This window comes from Panthera uncia, chromosome D2 (assembly GCF_023721935.1).
Source record: "Panthera uncia isolate 11264 chromosome D2, Puncia_PCG_1.0, whole genome shotgun sequence".
Classification (NCBI taxonomy): Eukaryota; Metazoa; Chordata; class Mammalia; order Carnivora; family Felidae; genus Panthera; species Panthera uncia.
The window spans coordinates 6319224-6338695 of NC_064818.1; the positions used below are offsets into that span (position 1 = coordinate 6319224).

General features: G+C 48.7%; 2 protein-coding genes across 4 annotated transcripts in view; both read right to left on the bottom strand.

Annotated features, from left to right (window-relative positions):
* Positions 1 to 3739, bottom strand: part of ASAH2 (N-acylsphingosine amidohydrolase 2) — a 91192-nt gene extending 87453 nt beyond the window's left edge. Inside the window, exon 1 of the mRNA XM_049646054.1 lies at positions 638 to 3739. The gene's annotated coding sequence lies outside the window, so the exon portion shown is untranslated. The remainder of the gene's footprint in view (positions 1 to 637) is intronic.
* Positions 3740 to 10521: 6782 nt separating this feature from the next.
* Positions 10522 to 19472, bottom strand: part of SGMS1 (sphingomyelin synthase 1) — a 115898-nt gene continuing 106947 nt past the window's right edge. For all 3 annotated transcript variants that reach the window (XM_049646046.1, XM_049646047.1, XM_049646045.1), the window contains 3 exons: positions 16206 to 16359; positions 12805 to 12971; positions 10522 to 12125 (listed from right to left, as the gene is read on the bottom strand). In XM_049646046.1, the coding sequence (XP_049502003.1) occupies positions 11946 to 12125; positions 12805 to 12971; positions 16206 to 16359 (501 nt within the window). In that variant the 3' untranslated portion in view covers positions 10522 to 11945. The remainder of the gene's footprint in view (positions 12126 to 12804; positions 12972 to 16205; positions 16360 to 19472) is intronic.

A 19472-nucleotide genomic window follows, 5' to 3' on the forward strand; every position in this document is an offset into this window, starting at 1 on the left:
GTGGCGGAAGCGGTGGGTCACAGTAAGGGTGTGTCAGAAGGTGGAGGCAACAGGATTTCCTGGCGGGCTGTGAAGGATGGGAGAGAAACAGGAGGCACGAGTGATTCCACAGCCTTCTGGGCTGGAGCACGGGGAGAGTGAGATGGGCTGGGAGCGATCCACTCTCTGCAGAGACACCAGGAGAAAATACATTGCAAAGCGTGATGGGTTTCCAAGTTGACAGTTACGGACTAGCTTTGGTGCGAATTAGGGTTGGAAATCAAAGAGGGAGGCTAAAGTCATGTAAAAAATTTTTTTTTAAGTGCTTTATTTATTTTTGAGAGAGAGACAGGGAGAGAGCGAGCATGAGCGGGGGAGGGGCAGAGAGAAAGGGAGACACAGAATCGGAAGCAGGCTCCAGGCTCCCAGCTGTCAGCACAGAGCCCGACGCGGGGCTCGAACTCACCAACCGTGACATCATGACCTGAGCTGAAAGCAAGAGTCCGACGCTTAAGGGACGGGGCCACCCAGGCGCCCCTCGTCCAAGTATCTTTCAAGAGAAGAAGAGCCTGGGCCATTGACTCTCTTCCGACGCGTCCAAATTTTTACTCATCTACAGTTTGCTAAATGACTTCCAGCCTCCCATGACCCCCACTACCTTTTCATTTCTACGTGGGGTCCGACTGGGGCCGTGTGTCCTGTGCCAAAAACCAGAAACAGCAGCAGTAGCTTATTCTCCTCCTGTGTTCGGATGCACTGTCCGAAGTTTGCTCTCATTGCCGTGCTCACAATTAGACTGGTTTCGAGATGACAGTGCGCCGCCCGCACAGGCCACTTGCTGCCTTCATCCCGACTGGGGGCCGCGGGCCTGGAACCCAGAGTGGGGCGCGGGGGGCATCTGGGTCTGCGGGGCTCCTGCGACACCGCTGACCTTCGGTGCTTCGGCTGACGGGGCTGGGGGGGAAGCGCCCCTTCCTGCTCAGGGCGGAAACCGGGAAGGCCTTATCCCGTGCCCCCCGGAACTCGAGCCCCCTTCCTGCCTGCAAGCCCTTCCCCTTCCGGCCCCAGAACAGCCCCAGCGCGTAGCTGCCGTTTCTCTGATTGACACACACCACCCGCACCAGGCGCGAGTAGCCCCACGTCCGGAGTGACACAGCTTGTCCCCTGGCCTCTCGCGTTTCAGCCGGCCCAGCGGAGGCCGGGGGCTGCTCTATTCCGTGGGGCTCCCCCAGCCCCCCACCGTGCCCCCAGGACGCTCGGAGGGAGACTCGGTGATGAGTTTTAGCTAAAGCGACGGCTTCTCCTTGCAGAATGCCGGGTGCAAGCCGCGCGGCGTTGGGAGAGAGACTGTAGAGGCGAAATCCACGCGGCCGGAGTGGTGCCGGAGGAGGTGTGGGGTCGAGACAGCCCCGGGAGAGGACAGTAGGGCCTCTAATGGGGGAGTCTGCCTTCACTGTTGCGGGGGCATCCCTTAGGTGTTCGGTGGGATGCCCCGGTGAGCTCGGCGGGGCCTCCACTTGTCTTTGCACTTGTAATTTTCATCATGCCCGATGTGGCCCATCTCCGGGGCCGCCCTGGCGCGGGCCATGCTGCTTCTCCAGCCGGAGGCCCGCGACGCGGATGTGTACGGTTTGCGAAGATGATTCTGGATGCACTTTTCTGTACGTATGTCATCCTTCGGTGGAGTTTATGAAAAGATTTTTACTCCCCAAATTTTTCTAAAAGAACCTCTGATTCAGACGGACTTTAATAATAAGGAACCCTATGAATTCACAGAAGGAAAAAAATTTCCTAGGAGCAAGTCTGGTCATTTTGCTGTTGTTCCCTTCTATTACTTATTTTTTAAAGTTTTGGGTTTTTTTTTTTTTGGAATTTATTGATTTGTATTTAAAAGAAACTGTTGACAAAGATTCACCGGAAAGAATCTGAATAGGTGGGAAAACACAGCCAATACTGCTGAAACACTAAAATAATTCAAGGACATGTGGCTTATAGGTTTGGTCCTTGTAAAATTAAAATTAATTTTTTTTTAATGTTTATTTACTTTTGGGAGAGACAGAGATGGAGAGAGAGGCAGAAAGAGAGGGCGATGCAGAATCTGAAGCGGGCTCCAGGCTCTGAGCTGTCAGCACAGAGCCCGACACGCGGCTCGAACCCACAAACCATGAGATCGTGACCTGAGCTGAAGTCGGGTGCTCAACCGACTGAGCCACCCAGGCGCCCCCATTTCTTAGAAAATTCAACATACATCTACTTTCTGACCCAGCAATCCCACACCTGGGTAGTATTTACCTACGAGAGATGAAAACATATAGACCTAAATACATGCACACACACAAGGAAAACGTATACAAGAATATTGTAAGCTGCTTTATTCATAATAGGCACAACTTTGAAACTGTCCAGGTATCAATCCAGAGGGGAGTGGATAAACACACTGCTGTCTATTTATTCAGTGGAATACTTGTCACTGATAAAAAGGAAGGGATTATCCACATGCACGGCAACACAGATGACTGCAAACATATTACACAGAATGAAGTACACAGATGCAAAGAGTACACACATCATACACGGGGCGAGGTGTGTGGTGGAAAATCAGGGTAGGTACGGTAGGTGTTTGCCTCTGGGAGTCATGGTAGGGTGGGGGGCTGGCCAAGATTGATGGGGAAGAGGCAGAAAGGCCACAGTAATCGTCTCTGTCACGATAAGTGTTTGCATAACATAGGTGCATGCATTTGTCAAAACAGCAAATATACACAAGATTTATGTATTTCTTTGCCTATACATTTTACCACCACAACAACAGCAACAAACAAAACCTGGGAACAAATTTTGAATTTTAGTGAACACGGACGCTGAAGTATTTAGGGAGACGTGTCTGCAATTTACTTGAAATGCATTCAGAAAATCAGGGTAATGGATAAGACCCATAGAAAGACAGGCAAATGGATTGATAGGTGATACAGCAAGTTAAGAAAATAACGGTAGAAGCTAGCCGGTGCCTACCTGGGTTTCTCACTGTGGGATTCTTACGAAGTTAGCGTAGACTTAAAAACTTTCCATAATAAAATATTTGTTACGGCTTGAAATGCGCTGATGGGAATGCTAAATTTGCATACGTGTGTGTTTGTGTGAGTGTGACCCCTGAGATCTCACTCGCCACCCGGAGCGAGGGAACGACAGTTTGGGAAACAGAGAAGTCTGTGTTCTGTGGACCCAAGGCTCACCGGCCCTCCGGGCCCCGCCCCCAGCGGCTCTGGTCCCGCTAGAGCTTTTCCTGCCTTCCTGGGCAGACTGGGCAGAGGGAGTGAGAAACCAGCGGGTCTCTCCAGTGAGCCCGCCTGCCTTTCCTGCTCTGACCTCCTTTAGCGGTAGGGAGATGGCCAGCAATTCCTCCTCATTTTTTGTCAGATGAAAAAGAGCTGGACCGGGGCCCTCTTCATTCGCAAGAAGGAAATGGATCTCCCAGGGCCTGCGCAAATCCGCTGTGTTTGCCGAGTTTAATTGGTGATTAGACCTGAACGTCCCAAGCCAGTTTTGACGGCCCGGATCCACAGGAAGCCAATTTGTCACAGCTCTCCAAGCCCGGCATGTGTGAAAGTGACATTTCAGATCCCTTCCCATCTAATTTTGGTGACTTTTGTTTGAATTCACACTTGGTGAATGTTAATAGTATGTGGGGGTTATGTGTGCTGAATACATTGACATTTTCCCTCCCGAAGGAAGTACCGTATTGCCATCTCTCTACCCCCCCCCCCCCCCCCACCGCACCCCCGCAGCCCTTTCTTGCTGGTACCGAGGATTGTGCAAAAACAGGGAACAGGGCCTTCTGGCCGCGTTCCCTGCTTCGATCCCTCTGCTCAGGAACCCGGAGCCCCAGGGGAAACCTCAGCAGCAGCCATTGGGCCCCAGGGTTTGGAGAGGCCAGGGCGAGCTGCAGGGCAGAGATTAAGCCCTGGGGTCATCTGGTGTCCGCTGGTGAGCACAGGAATGTGCTCCCACGTCCGGGGCCGGCGACACTTCCCGGGCAGACGTGTGCACAGCTCCTCTACAAGCTTTGCTTTATGTGCTCGCCCCCGGAGCCTGCGGAGAAGCCCAGCCAGCATACGCCTGCAGATCCGTCCGGCCCCCTCTGGTGCGCACAGAGCCTGCGGGGCTCGCTGAAGCGGCTGTGACGCTCCTGCTGCGTCAAGGAAGCTTCTGCTGCAAACACAGCATTCTCAGCTCTTACCCCTGCCGGGGGCCACCGTCACAGCCCAACGGCAGCCAGGGGTCAGAAGGCTCCCGTGACCCCAGGGACTAGCAACGAACACGCTTTCCGTAAGCCTGGCAACGATTGGATTGTGGCTTCTTGAAACCCAAAGCCGATGACTTCAGAGAAGCTTTCCAAACAAACGTTTATTTTCACAGATCACACTTTTTTCCCAAGTGAGGTACCCGCCCCCCCCCCCCCGAAACATCCTAAAATATCGAGGAGCATTGCTACGCGTCCCCTGTGGAAAACCCGATTCTGTGCACAAGCTCTTTATTAAAAAGAGCACGAAAGACAGAGTGCTTTGGCTGGAACTCCCTTTCAGCTTCTCCCGTGCTGATAACTACTAGCAGGAAGCAATTAAAACCATCCCAGTTCCTCCAAGTAATAACACAGAGCTGGCCAGGGGAGCAGATCCCAAGCACCAGTAAATCATGGAGATACACGTTTCTGTTTCATGGTGACCCTCGCTCCTCATCCGAGATAACTGTGTCCTGCTCCGTCAGAGTCGGCCAGTAACCCAGTCACCATTGTGCACACGCATCAGATGCTCAGGACGGTCCAGCAAGTCTTTTAATAAAGACCCAAGACATACATGGCCTCTGTCTACTGATAATGAACCCAGAAGTCCTGATAAAGGCTGAGTCTAGGTTTGGTTCAGTATGTCGTCCAGCTCTCTCCCTGGCTGGGGCCGGTCTTTCCATTGACTGGGACTTCTTCCTTGGCTCCCAGGGGCCCCAATTCCATCTCTCTCTCTCATTTCCCTCTCTATAATGCCAGGGGTTGTTTACTGAGCACAGAACTGGTACGTGTGCCTCCTCATTACCCCACATTACACCACGACACACGTAACTGGCCTAAATGATTCACGTTCTTTCAGGAGCTGCCCTTGGTTTGTGTTTGAACATGACACACTGCATCTCCCAAGCGCGACCTCATTTTAGACTCCAACGCTTGAGAGAGGAGTCAGACAAAGCCCTTGGTGTGAAATAAAAGTAAGGATGATATTCTGGTTGAGGTTCTTGGTACAATATGGACTGGGACAGCTACAAGAATACCACTTTCTGTATTTCCTACTCACGCTGGAAAAGGCTTTGAGTAACCAAGTTAAACTAATTTAGAACTTATCTTGGTCCAAGCCAGAGAGAGAGAGAGAAGAAATTGACCAACCCAACAGAACATACTGTAAACACTTGGACATAAATGGACCAAGCATTCTGGACTGTTGGCACCCGACATTTTCTCTTAATGTTCTGAGGTTCCTCATAAGCAGCCATATTTGTTACTAACCAACGTCCTTGGCAGTTGTTTCCCAGGGACCAGCCCGGGATATGCCACAGCAGTCAGACAACTAACAACTGGAGCATTCTAAAGAAAGAAAGAGAGGGAAAGTCATTCAGGCTACTCTGGAGTTTGGGCTTTGCTCTAGCACCCGGCTGCATCCTAGGTCATCTGTGGGAGGGCACATCAAAGGCTCTGCTGGGTAAGCTCACATTTAAGCCACCTACACGTATGCCCTCTGTTCCCCAGTCCAGCGTTAATTATCTTCACGTTCTTCTGGACAGCTCACGTGCGCAGAGTTGGAAGTCATGACAGTGGACTCTACCAGCCGTTTTAGTTTTAGTTCTTCATTTGTTGTTAGGACACAGATTTGTATGTCCAGACATTAAGGGCACTCTAGAGATAACGGCTTAGTCACTAACTCCCAAATTTATTTGACTACAAAAGCTGGGTCACCAAGGGCTTCTGGTTTCATGTTCGAGACGGAAAAAGCTTGGGAGTCTGGTCACCATTCCTATCCTTACAACTAGAAAAGGCTGGACAAACTGAAAAACAACTTTTCTAGGAGCCATCACAGGATTGGGGTCAATGGTTCCAACCACCATGCCCGAACCTGGAGAGACAGGTGCATCCAGATCTCACAGGTGAGATCTGCTTACATGGAGAAGCCGCTGAAGCCATAAATTAGAAGGAACACTTATGGACACTTAGATGAACTGCTGGTAGGGGGAGGGAGAGGGGTCAACAATCCACAAATACATTTTGATTCCCCAAAAACTTGTCGACTAATAGCCAACTGGTGACCAGAAGCCTCATCGCTAACATAAACAATTGATTAACACGTACTTTGTATTCTATATACTGCATTCCTAGAATAAAGCTGGAGAAGGGCCCCTGGGTGGCTCGGTCAGTTGGCCATCTGACTCTTGGTTTCAGCTCAGGTCATGATCTTACAGTTTGTGAGTTTGAGTCCCACATCAGGCTCTGCATTAGCAGTGCAGAGCCTGCTTGGGATTCTCTCCCTCTACCTCTCTCTCTCTCAACATAAATAAACTTAAAAAAAAAAAGGAAGCTAGAAAAAATAAAATATTAATAAAATCAGAAAATACATTTACAGTACTGTATTTACTGAAAAAGAAATCCATGTGTAAGTGGACCTGCTTAGCTCAAACCCGTGTGGTTCAAAGGTTAACCGTACTTTAAATGTGAAAGGTCTAAATACATCAATTAAAAAAACAAGAGATCGTCAGAATAGGTGAAAGACAAGATGCTGTTTTTCTGTTTATATATTCTGTCTATAAGAAACCTACTTTAAATATAAAGATCCAGACAAGGGAAACAAAAGCAAAAATGAACTACTGGGACCTCATCAAAATAAAAAGCTTCTGCACAGCGAAGGAAACAACCAGCAAAACTAAAACGCAACCGACAGAATGGGAGAAGAGATTTGCAAACGACATATCAGATAAAGGGTTAGTATCCAAAATCTACAAAGAACTTATCAACACCCAAAAAAGAAATAATCCAGTGAAGACATGGGCAAAAGATATGAATAGACACTTCTCCAAAGAAGACATCCAGATGGCCAACCGACACATGAAAAAATGCTCTACGTCACTCATCATCAGGGAAATGCAAATCAAAACCACAATGAGATACCGCCTTATTCCTGTCAGAATGGCTCACATTAACAACTCAGGCAACAACAGATGTTGGCGAGGATGCGGAGAAAGAGGATCTCTTGCATTGTTGGTGGGAATGCAGGCTGGTGCAGCCACTCTGGAAAACGTATGGAGGGTCCTCAAAAAAACTAAAAATAGAGCTACCCTACGACTCAGCAAATGCACAACTAGGCATTTCTCCACAGGATACAGGTGCACTGTTTCGAAGGGACACACGCGCCCCATGTTTATAGCAGCACTATCAACAATAGGCAAAGTACAGAAAGAGCCCAAATGTCCATCAATGGATGAAACGATAAAGAAATTGTGGTATATATATATAATGGAGTATTACTCGGCATCAAAAAGAATGAAATCTTGCCATGTGCAACTATGTGGATGGAACTGGAGGGTATTACGCTAAGTGAAATTAGAGAAAGACAAAAATCCTATGACTTCACTCCTATGAGGACTTTAAGAGACAAAACAGATGAACATAAGGGAAGGGAAGCAAAAATACTATAAAAACAGGGAGGGGGAGAAAACAGAAGAGACTCTTAAATATGGAGAACAAACCGAGGGTTACGGGAGGGGTTGCAGGAGGGGGGATGGGCAAAATGGGGAAGGGGCGCTAAGGAATCGCCTCCTGAAATCATTGTTGCACTATATGCTAATTTGGATGTAAATTTAAAAAAATTAAAAAATTAAAAAAAAAAAGATCCAGACAGGTTAAAAATAAAGGGGTGGAGAAAGATATATACCATACTAACACTAATCAGAAGAAAGCTCGAGTTATTTTAACTTCGGACAAAGCACGCTTCACAACAAGAATATCCTAAGGAATAGAGAGATGACATAATGATAAAGGGGTCAAATCTCCAAGAAGACATAGCAATTTTAACGTCTATGTGCCCAACAAGAGACCGTCAAAACACACGTGGCTCTAGGCCACCGTAGGGCTGGGAGAAAACTCTGGGCCGGCCCCCTCCAGGGAGCCAGAACCTTCCCTATCCTCACGTGGAATGCCATTCCTGCCCCGGAAGCCGCACCCTACACATCCTTCAACACGGGAACCTGGACGCTGGAGGCTGTACAGCCTCTGAATTGGGACTCCCTGCTTTTGTTTATTTTTGAGAGAGAGAGACAGAGCACAAGTGGGGAAGGGCAGTGAAGCGGGCTCTGGGCTCTGAGCTGTCAGCACAGAGCTTGACGCGGGGCTCGAGCCCACGAACCGTGAGATCACGACCTGAGCTGAAGTCGGACGCTCAACCGACCGAGCCACCCAGGCGCCCCCCCTCCCCCCTTTTTTTTAGCTAGGAGAAACGTGGAGTCTGCCCATCTCATTGATCTGTCTTCAAATCTTTAGCAAACCTGCCCCCAAGAATCCTCGAGAGACTCTCCAATCTTTGCACCCACCGACCACGGTGTGCTGATGGCGAATGGATCCTCTGGATAAGCACTATTCCTGCGGACCAGGTGTTACACGTCAGATGCCATGATTCATACGTCACAAATCCTCAAGGGCATTTCTAAATCTGCTCAGTCACTAGATGCTGGATGACACCAGGGCCATGCCAGCCCTCACGAACTCGAAGGACTCCTCACACATGCAACACACGTTAACTTGCGTGATAAACCCACACTCCGTATCTTCGCCAATAGTAAGCCGGGCGATGCCCCCCAATCCTGTTCCTCCCTTGTCCACCTTCGGGCAACGTCTCCTCACTCGGCCTGTGTCTCGAGGACCATGCCCACCTCTGACCTCTAAGAGCCGGAGTCTGGACCCAGCAGGACTCGCTTAATTTTCTTGTAACCTGAACCAGAAGACACGTAAGAACCCTAAGGCGCCGACAGGCACCATTTCAAGTCTGGGTTTGTTCAGAGTAAGTTTCCAGACCAAAGGGAGAGAAAAATAAAGGACATCAGTAACACGGGCCCCAGGTAGCACATTCTACTTCCCGAAGGTTACCTCAACACCTGGTTGACTTTTTGTACAATGGCAGTCAAATTAAAGCCCTCGTTTTATGTGATGTTTATAAAGTTTTTGAGATCTTTATCACGTTGATCAATTTAGGTATTTGCTGGGGAGACAAATGAAACATTTAGCAATTAGGAAACTGGCAAAATTAGTCTCTCATACCTCATGAGGTGGATTTCCTGGCACTCAGTTCGTAGGAAGAGCCATTCTACTTGGCCTTACCGCCACGGGCACCGATGTCTCCCACCGCGGACTCCTGCGGAAGAATTTACAAACACTCACAGCATTTGGGGGCATGCAGGGTGGTGAGGAGGGGTGGAGACCTGCACTCCAATCAGAGTTTCACCACTTACAGGCTGCAGGACCTTGGGAGGTTTATTCAACTTCTCTGAGTCGCCTCCCACAAAATGGGGTAATCATTAACCCTGTGGCTGTGTGGCCATTAACAAGATAGCGCATGTAAAGAATGCCCAGCTCATACGAGAGCCAAGTAAAGAAGCTACTGTCCTTAGGAGGTACTGTCTTACCAAACGAAAGGACAGAAAAGCACATGTCCTCATTCAGGCAGACCCCACCAAGTGTACTGCAATCCTCCACAACACGAGGTTTCTCTATCCTTCCTGGGATCTTCAGACCTGGGAGCCACACGGTATGTCCATTCACGAACCGGTGCCGTCGGGCATGAAGAGAAATTAGTGAATGAATTTCTTAGTACCTATGTAGTATGCAAACCTGTAATAATCTTTTTTTTTTTAAATAAAACTGCTTTGACTTAGGAAGAAAGATCCAATGTTTAGCACGTGCCAGTGACGCGTTTTCATTACTCAAGGTGCTTTCCCTTTCGATTCGCAACACTCGCCCAAGAGTCCAAGCGCGGGAGAGGCTGTGCTAGAAACCCATCCCAGGATTCTGGTCCTCTGAGTGAGACACACGGCCGGAGCCCCAGGCGGGACACGATCCCAGTCTTACATCTGTAGCAAGGTGGTCTGTCTGCATTTTGAAATTAACTTACCTGTGTGATTCTTTTAGTGTACTTTGGAAAAAAACAAAAAACCAAAAAAACCCCCACTCACACATTTTAGGAAATCTCAAGGGGAAAGAAACATGGTCGCCGCAGGCCCTGTCTCAAACTCCGGGAAGACATCCACAACTCAGGTTTTTACCTTGCTTTAATGACTTCGTTTACGACCTCTGGGAAGGATGTGAACACATCAGGAGTAACAGCCATTTATGTTTTAAGTATCAGGTTTTATTAAAAAGTGCATTTTGATTAATTTATGGTCTAGGTAAGCTGTTAAGATATCAGTATACTCTCTGGAATAATAATAACTTTACAAATATTTAAAACAAACAAAATTTTAAAAGCCTTTTTATTTCCTTCACCATTATTGTTTTACAATACAAATATCACCTTGTGAATACACAGGAAAAAAAAAAAACCCTACGGAAGATAATTCTGCTGCACGTAAAATACAGAATGGATATATATACTTCTTCATTCTTAAAAAACTATTTTGTTCTCCACATTGGCAAGTATGGAATAGAATACTTCCCCAAACATACTTCTGTTAGGAGTAAAACTTAGAGATACATGCAGTTTCTGCACAAATATATTTTAAAGAAATAGATCTCTGTTTTGTTGTTCACCAACAAAATTGTCATCAGAGTATGGATAACTAATTTATAGCTTTCAAGTTTTAGTTAAGTGATCATTTTCAAAACTCTCTCTTTAAAAACAAAGTATTCATGGCTGTTTTCACTGTATAGTTAAAATCGAACCACCAAATAGATGAGAAAATAATTTAAGTGGTACATGTCATTGCCACCTGCTCACAATATGGGAACAGGGCTCTGATTTTCTAATTAACTCCCCCATTCGTTAATTCATAGCAATTTAAAAACCATAAGCAGTCTTCAGATTTAATTTAGCTATAAATGCAAAATTTAGTAGTGTATACATACATTTATATTTTCATGGAATATTTTATTTTAAATAAAAACATTTAAGATTGCCTACTGACCATACAATCAAGACAAGAAAGGCACTAGAAACATAGACAAATTTCTCTCCCAAGAAGCATTTTTTTTTTTAATTTTAACTCTCTTCTCTCTGACATGTAAAAATCTTGAAATTTGGTTTTCATAACATCATTTTGAAAAATAAAGTTAGGAAATACTTAGAAAATCACTTTATAACAGAATCTTTTTTTTTTTTTTTTTGCACTTTTTGACACACTCTCTCTGCTTTTTACAAAACCCAAAGTTACCACACCTTTCTGTGTCTGTCATTTTTTATTTGAATAGCGGTGCAACAGGTAGAAAGATTTCAGAATCGAACCCCATTCAGGTACTTAGAAACCTTCATAGAGACATTTGCTAGAAAATGGCTTACAGCCCAATCTTTGGGGCAAGAGATATGAAAAGTATGTTTTCCCAAGAAAATAATACGCTTTATTTTCCAGATGTGACTGGAAAGACCAGAACTGATGATAGAAAAGCTTACATTTATGCTGTTGCATCGTATACAAAGGAACGTGGTGATGCAGCTTATGCGGAACCCCGGACTCACGAACAGGAAATGTGTGCAGTGCATGATAGGTTACGTTTTCTTTATTGTTGTCCCACGCAGGTCCTTTGGAGAGAAAAAAAGATCACAGTGCTGACCAGGTAACTCAATAGGTTAAGTCAAGGAAACGGCTGAAAGATAACGGGATCGTCTGTTTATGGCGTCTGCTCTCACTGGAGTTCTCAGCACTTGGAAAGGGTCCTCGTCCCCCACTTGGTGCGGCCGTTATGTGTCGTTCACCAAGCGGCTGTATTTCACCTGCCTCCCGAGGTGGACCACCGGCCAGGGGAAGGGCCAGTGGTAAGATCGAGGTACGATTCCTTGGACATTCTTTTCAAAGTACTGAAATGGCCTATACCACCACACCCTAGCCAGGAGGTTCATCTGGGAAGCTTCTTTGAGCACCTATGACGACAAAGACAGGAAACCAGGTCAGGGAGAGCAATTCATGGGCCCCCAAACGAACATATGTACTTTTCTAACGATCTTCCACTTTAAGTGGATGTATTTTCCTAATTACAATTCACAAAGGACCCCGGAACGGCCCTGTGTCCACCCACGTACCCCAGTTTCACACGCACGCCCCCACTCTGCACTCGTGTGCTAACCAGGCCACCCCCTAGCAGGAGAGCAAAGAACTCCAACTCCGGGAGCGCACGGAGAACGCGTGGCTTCCTCGATCTCTTGTCCGTAAGTGCGCGTGCCCCAGTTAGCGTCTCTGTTACTCTTCTGCGATGGAAGTTCAATGTTCAGCTGCTCAGGGGCCCAGGCCAGGAGAAGAGGGGAGGGGTGCCAATCAAACAGCAGGGGGGCCCAGTTTGGAAGGCATTTGTCAGGGACGGGGGACGGTGATACCTGTTCTAGAAGGATGCGATCTCTGTGTCACTCTACTAACACGTTTCTTGCTCATTTTTTGTTGCGAAGTGGGTCAGCATCACGAAAGACCACGCAATCCCAGTTGCCTAGCCCCCCTGGAGAGAGGCCTAAGACATCCGTGGGTTCTCTGCACGTCCCCCCGCCCCCAAGCCAGCACCGCCAGGCCAGGCGTTGAGGGAAGCTGTAATCAGACAAGGGGAAAACTCACTTGCTGATTGGCCATAGTGTGGTACCACCAGAAGAGTCTTGTGGTGATGTAATACGCCACCACCACGTCCACAGTGTAGTGGTCATGCGCTAAGAGAATACAGAAGATCCCAACCACGCTGAGGAGCCAGCAAATCCAGTGGTACCACCACAGTCGTCGAGGGGAGTCTGAAAAGAGGAGCGATTCACAGCGGTTACTCTGATCTTTCCGTCTGAAAACAGATCGTTTGGGCTGCAAATTTAAGGGTCTTAGCTTATGTGTAGTCAAGGTTAGAATGGAAGCAGCTTGGGGCGTCTGGGGGGCTGCGTCGGTGAAGCGTCCGACTTCGGCTCACGTCATGATCTCGCGGTCTGTGAGTTCGAGCCCCGCGTCAGGCTCTGTGCTGACAGCTCGGAGCCTGGAGCCTGTTTCGGATTCTGTGTCTCCCTCTCTCTGACCCTCCCCCGTTCATGCTCTGTCTCTCTCTGTCTCAAAAATAAATAAACGTTTAAAAAAAATAAAAAAAAAATAAAAGTCAATATTTGGGGCGCCTGGGTGGCTCAGTCGGTTAAGGTTCTGACTTCGGCTCAGGTCATGATCTCAGGCTTCATGAGTTCAAGCCCCACATTGGGCTCTGGGCTGACAGCTCAGAGCCTGGAGCCTGTTTCGGATTCTGTGCCTCCCTCACTCTCTGCCCCTCCCCCGCATGCACGCTATCTCTGTCTCTCAAAAACAAATAAGTGTTAAAGAAAAAAAAAGAATGGAAGCAGCTTATCTTATGACGTGACTTTATTAGCAATTGTAATTTATACTTGGCTACTGCTTGATTCACATATAAAGACAGTTGAGAAGGACAAGTGAGAGGATAATGCGTCGTGTTCCATTAAAAAAAAAAAAAAAAGCCTGTCCACTGACGTCTCATTCAACTTACTTATAAATAATTTGGGGTTAATGCTCCAAACAAAAATCAATACTTTTTGGTCTACAGATCCTTACACACGGACTAGGCAATTAGAGTTGATCCAACTGTCTTACTTGCTTCCCAAGCTTTGTGACTAAACACTGACCTGAAACTCTTTAAGAGTCTCAGATTCCGGGTTGATGGGGGGTGGGAGGGAGGGGAGGGTGGGTGATGGGCATTGAGGAGGGCACCTTTTGGGATGAGCACTGGGTGTTGTATGGAAACCAATTTGACAGTAAATTTCATAAATTAAAAAAAAAAAAAACAAAAAGAGTCTCAGATTCCATTTCTCAAACAGAAATAAGAAAGAATCCAAATGCCTGGGGATTTTGGTGCAAGTGCATTCAAAGGCAGGGTAGTGTCGGGTCAATACCTGTCCGTACCTTGATCTGGAAGCTCCCACCTGAGGGGAGCACCATAGTCTCTATTTGTCCAGGCCTTCCCACTTTGCATTCTCAAAGAATGGGCTGAAGAGGGTCTGAAGTTTTACGCAAAAATGTCACTTGAACGTGATCCGTCCTCCCTACCCAGGGGGAGAAAGGTTAGACTTTCACTGGCTTCTCACAGCATACAAGTACTACTCATTTGGGGGCGCCTGGGTGGCTCAGTCGGTTGAGCGTCTGACTTCAGCTCAGGTCGTGATCTCACGGTTCGTGAGTTCGAGCCCTGCATCACGCTCTGTGCTGACAGCTCAGAGCCTGGAGCCTGCTTCGGATTCTGTGTCTCCCTCTCTCTCTGCCCCTCCTCCACTCACACTCTGTCTCTCTCTGCCTCTCAAAAATAAAGACAACTAAAAAAAATTAAAAAAAAAAAAAAAAAGAACTAGTCATTCGTTTAACCAGTATTTATTGAACATCTACTATGTGCCTGGGACAGGAAATGCTCTGGGTATAGAGATCAACAAACAAAACAGGCAAAGGGCCTGCCTTTGTTGGGGGAGATCCCTTCCTGGGACAGAGGAGACACAGTAAAAATAATTATAATAAAGAAGGAGATTTTACACTGTGTTAGAAGGTGTTAAATGCTGTGAAAAAATAGAGTTGAACAGGAGAAGCAGGATCAGAAACCGAGAAGGGGAAGGGAGGTTTGCGACTTTAAATGGAGTGGTCAGGGCAGGGGTGGGGGGCACCGTACCCCACCCTCAGGAAAATCTGCATTGATACACCCTACAGCTACCATTCATTATTCATGTCATGTCAGTCCCGACATGACATCCGTTTTAATTTCTACAACCTGTCCCTCGGCCATAGAGCGGCTACCAGCATCTCGCTCTAAAGACGAGGAAGCTAAGACTCAGAGAGGTTAAGGTCTTTCCCCGTCACGGAGGTGGGGACGGCACCAGGACTCAAAGTCAGAGGTTGTGAGCCGCGTCCTCCAAGTTTCCCGACATGGCCGTGCTTCTTTTGAGGATAAGACTTCACTGCCTTTACAGTACAACCAGCAGGGAGCACTCCCCAGGCTGTGACAACCCCCTCCATTCCCCCCCCCCCCCGGGCAAAAGGGCCAAACCAACAGAAAGTGTTAGAATTCACTCAGAAGGTGCCCCACGCGCACCCCCCAGGCCCCTCCGGACCGCAGGAGAAAGAGAGCCTCATGTCTCACAAACATAATCCGAGAGAAAAAAGGGGGCAAAAGACCATCTATAACGTCATACCACATGTTAATTTTAGAAACCACAAAGCCATCATCGGCAAGACTCAAGACATGCATGGAAATGACACAGGAACATGGGAAGCGAGGCATGAACAGCCTTAATCATATGTTAGGCCTTTATGTGCTTCACGAAGGGTTATCTGAAACAGATATGGTGAATGCCAGCATCTGTTAAATCTGAGCAGGGGACGGGGGTTTATTTAAGTATTTTTTGTGTGTTTCGCAATAAAATATTTTAAGTACATTTAAAAATATATTTCAGGTAGTTGTTTGTAACTTTCTGTGTTTTGAGAGGCAGTGAGCGAGCAGGGGAGGGGCAGAGAGAGCGGGAGAGGGAGAATCCCCAGCACTGTCAGCGCAGAGCCTGATGCTGGGCTCGAACCCACGAACCCGGAGGTCATGACCTGAGCCGAAATCAGGAGACGGATGCTTCACCGACTGAGCCCCCCAGGCGGCCCTTATTAGTACATTTTAAAGGAGACTCCCATTTGGCGCCTGCATCACTTAGTGTCCCTGAGCCCCCGGCTTCTATGAGGGCAGAGACCTCGCTGACCCCCACGCGCAGCGTAGGGCGGTGACACGCGGTCTACATCACGTGCCACCAGGCCTGGGCTCACGAGCTTTCCTCCCGGCTCCTTCCAGCAGCTGTAGCGCAGCCCGAAGGCTCTGCCGACACCAGAGGAGACCAGGCCCCCCCCCCCCCCCGGGGCAAGAGCGGTGACCCCGACCCCCGACCCCGCCCCCCGCGCCGGGGGCCCGCGGTGTCAGGTGCGGTGGGGACGCTGCCGGAGGGCTGTCCTCGACTTACACTCTTTGATAAATAAGTAAGTGAGCGTGAGCATGACCGTGTGGCCGCTGTACAGGTAGTCCCCGCACATGTTGTGAGAGCCGGTGATGGACAGGCCGCCACCGGCAATGAGCTTCATTATCCTCCGCACTTGTGCTTCCCAGTCTCCGAACAGCTGTGGGAGAGGAGAGACGAGAGGGTTACCAGTCCACCCCGGGGTGCTGCGGCGCCCTCCTCCGGTCAGGGCCAGGCTCTGCGATACCCTGACTTCTGCCGAGAAACGCACACCTGGCCCTGGACGTGGCTCTTGGCACCACCTCTGCCATTTCCCGAGACAAAAGGCATCTGTGGCTAGTCACAACCAGCCGCTTTCACCTGCACCTGAGAGCTCGTTAGGGCGGTCAGGGCTGGATGCCCGGAGAGCCAACCCCGTGATCAGAGGGCTGGACCACCAGGGAGGGGCGAGGGCTGGAGGTGGGTGGCCAGTGACTCATCAGTCCTGCTTACAGGGGCGCCTGGTCGGCTCCATCGGTTAAGCGTCCGACTTCTGCTCAGGTCCTGATCTCACAGCTCGTGAGTTCGAGCCCCGCGTCGGGCTCTGTGCTGACAGCTCGGAGCCTGGAGCCTGCTTCGGATTCTGTGTCTCCCTCTCTCTCTGCCCCTCCCCTGCTCATGCTCTGCCTCTGTCTCTCTCTCTCTCAAGAATAAATAAAAACATTAAAAAAAAATCCTGCTTACATAACGATGCCTCCACAGAAATCCACAAGGATGGAGGTTCAGAAAGCGGCCAGGCTGATGAGAAAGTAGAGATGTGGGGAGCGTGGGAGCCCCACGCCCCTCCCCAGAGACCTCGCCCAGGGCATTCCTTCCGTCTGGCTGCCCTAAGTTACATCCTCTTATAATACACCGGGTCTCTGGTAAGTTACATGTTTTCCTTACTTCTGGGAGCAACCTTTGGCAAACTAACCAAATCTGCGGGGGTCACGGGAACCCCCGATTTACAGCTCAGTGGTCGGACGCACAGGTGACAGCCTGCACTCATCACTGGAGTCTGAAGGGGGAGGGGTCAGTCGGTGTGACACAGAGGTCCCTCCAGGGAGGGAGCAACAGAACTAACGCCCCCCACGCGTGCTCACAGAAGCGCCTGGTGTGGGTGCTGAGGAGAGGAGGCGCACGGGAATGTTCCTGCTTTTTGAGCTTCCGTCAAGACACGCAAACCCCCCACGAAGGCTGCCGTGCACGTTCACTAGAGAGGAAGCGTGTGGCCACAGCCGGTCCTTGCGTGCGTGCGCTTTCTGGAGCACGTTTCAGCAGACGCTTGGCCCATTTTTAAAATTACACTGACAGAGAAAGAGTAACTGATCGCGGTTTACGACGGGAGCCACTTGGGGGCAAATATCTGGGACAAGTCCCCGTGCTCAGCTTACAGGACAGCGGCTCTACGGACCCAGCTGATGCTGGAGGCTGAGGAGGTCAAACGGGACTTTCGGCGACCAAAGCGACACAAGGGACTGATTGGATGTACCTTCAATCTACCGAAATCACGTGAGTGGAACCGTGTGCTCTTCCTTTTCAGCAAGAGTGAAAAAATCTCACGGATAAACCTCCGTCTCTGATGCAAGTCTGGGCTGCACGCCAGAGTCATCAGAGGCTTAAACAACACACTCCCTGCCATTTTTCTTTGCTATGTCAAACGGTCTGTATCTTAGGTTGCCAGCACACTAGTCACTTTTAACCAGAATTAAATTAATCACCCTGACCCTTTTCAACATTTCACTGATAACATGCCAGGCTTTGGGAAACACGTGGTCTGCTACAATTTCCCTTTAAGAAAATGTATCAAGATTTCTAGTCAAGGATGGCAGGTTGGACACATGGCACAGAGGAGACAGATTTCCAAATTCAAAGGCTCACCACAAGAAAACAGACCTCTACGGCAAGACTCGGCACCACGAGATTTCAGGTACGCAGTGGGGGTTAGCAAGAGACCCTAATGCCTCCAGAAATCAAAGACAAGCTTCATACTTGGGGTGCCTGGGTGGCTCAGTCGGTTGAGTGTCCGACTTTGGCTCAGGTCATGATCTCATGGTCCGTGAGTTCAGGCCTCGCGTTGGGCTCTGTGCCGACAGCTCGGAGCCCGGAGCCTGCTTCGGATTCTGTGTCTCCCTCTCTCTCTGCCCCTCCCCTCCACTTGCACTCTGTCTCTCTCTGTCTCAAAAATAAGTAAACATTAAAATTAAAGTCATGACGTATTTATAAAAAAAACCACAAACAAGCTTCATACAAAGGATCAAGAGTCAGCTTTTTCAAAAACAATCCTGGAAGACAGAAGGCTTTGGAAAAATGCCTCCAAGTTCCGTGGGAAAATGATTTTCAACTTAGCAACCTATGCCCAGCCATACTTTTTTTTTTTTAATTTTTTTTTAAGTTTATTTATTTTTGAGACAGAGAGAGACAGAGCATGAACGGGGGAGGGGCAGAGAGAGAGGGAGACACAGAATTGGAAGCAGGCTCCAGGCTCTGAGCCATCAGCCCAGAGCCCGACGCGGGGCTCGAACTCACAGACCGCGAGATTGTGACCTGAGCTGAAGTCGGACGCTTAACCGACTGAGCCACCCAGGCGCCCCTGCCCACCCATACTCTTAAGCGACCCTGCAGTACAGGATCGACTAAAGCTGTTTTCACAAGATCTCATAGTATTTACCACCTACATACTCTTCAGGGAACTAGAGAGCATACGCTTTGTAAAGCAGAAAGAGCAGAAAAAAAGAAGAGACAGGATTTGCTAGGTCGTCAGTGAAGGCAGAGCCGAGGGGCTGTGAGCCTGCACAGTGAACCATGGCGGGGGGTGGGTACGGGTGCGAGGGTCATCCGCGGGAAGGTGAAACCACATGGGGGTGAGTGTGCACACAGAACACTAAGAAAGCAAAAGGCAAGGCAATCACTAACTCTCTAAGAAACAAAATGTTGTGCACAAGAGTCATTATAGGAAACGACTTCAGCTGGCTACGAAGAGCATTTAGAAACTAATAGTGTGAACACGAAATGTGGAGTTAAGTCAGAACAGAAATCCAGACCCGGACAGGGAAGAGGGGACAGGAAGCAGGACCGCCCACCGGGGGGGTGGGAGCTGGGGCACCGTGGACCCTCCCTCCAGCCTTCCCGTAGGAGGTCAATAATAAGACTTCCATCAGAAAAACAGAGAAACGGAACTGCCATGTCCCTTATAGACCGCAGGGTAACACACACACACACACACACACACACACACACACACACACACACACA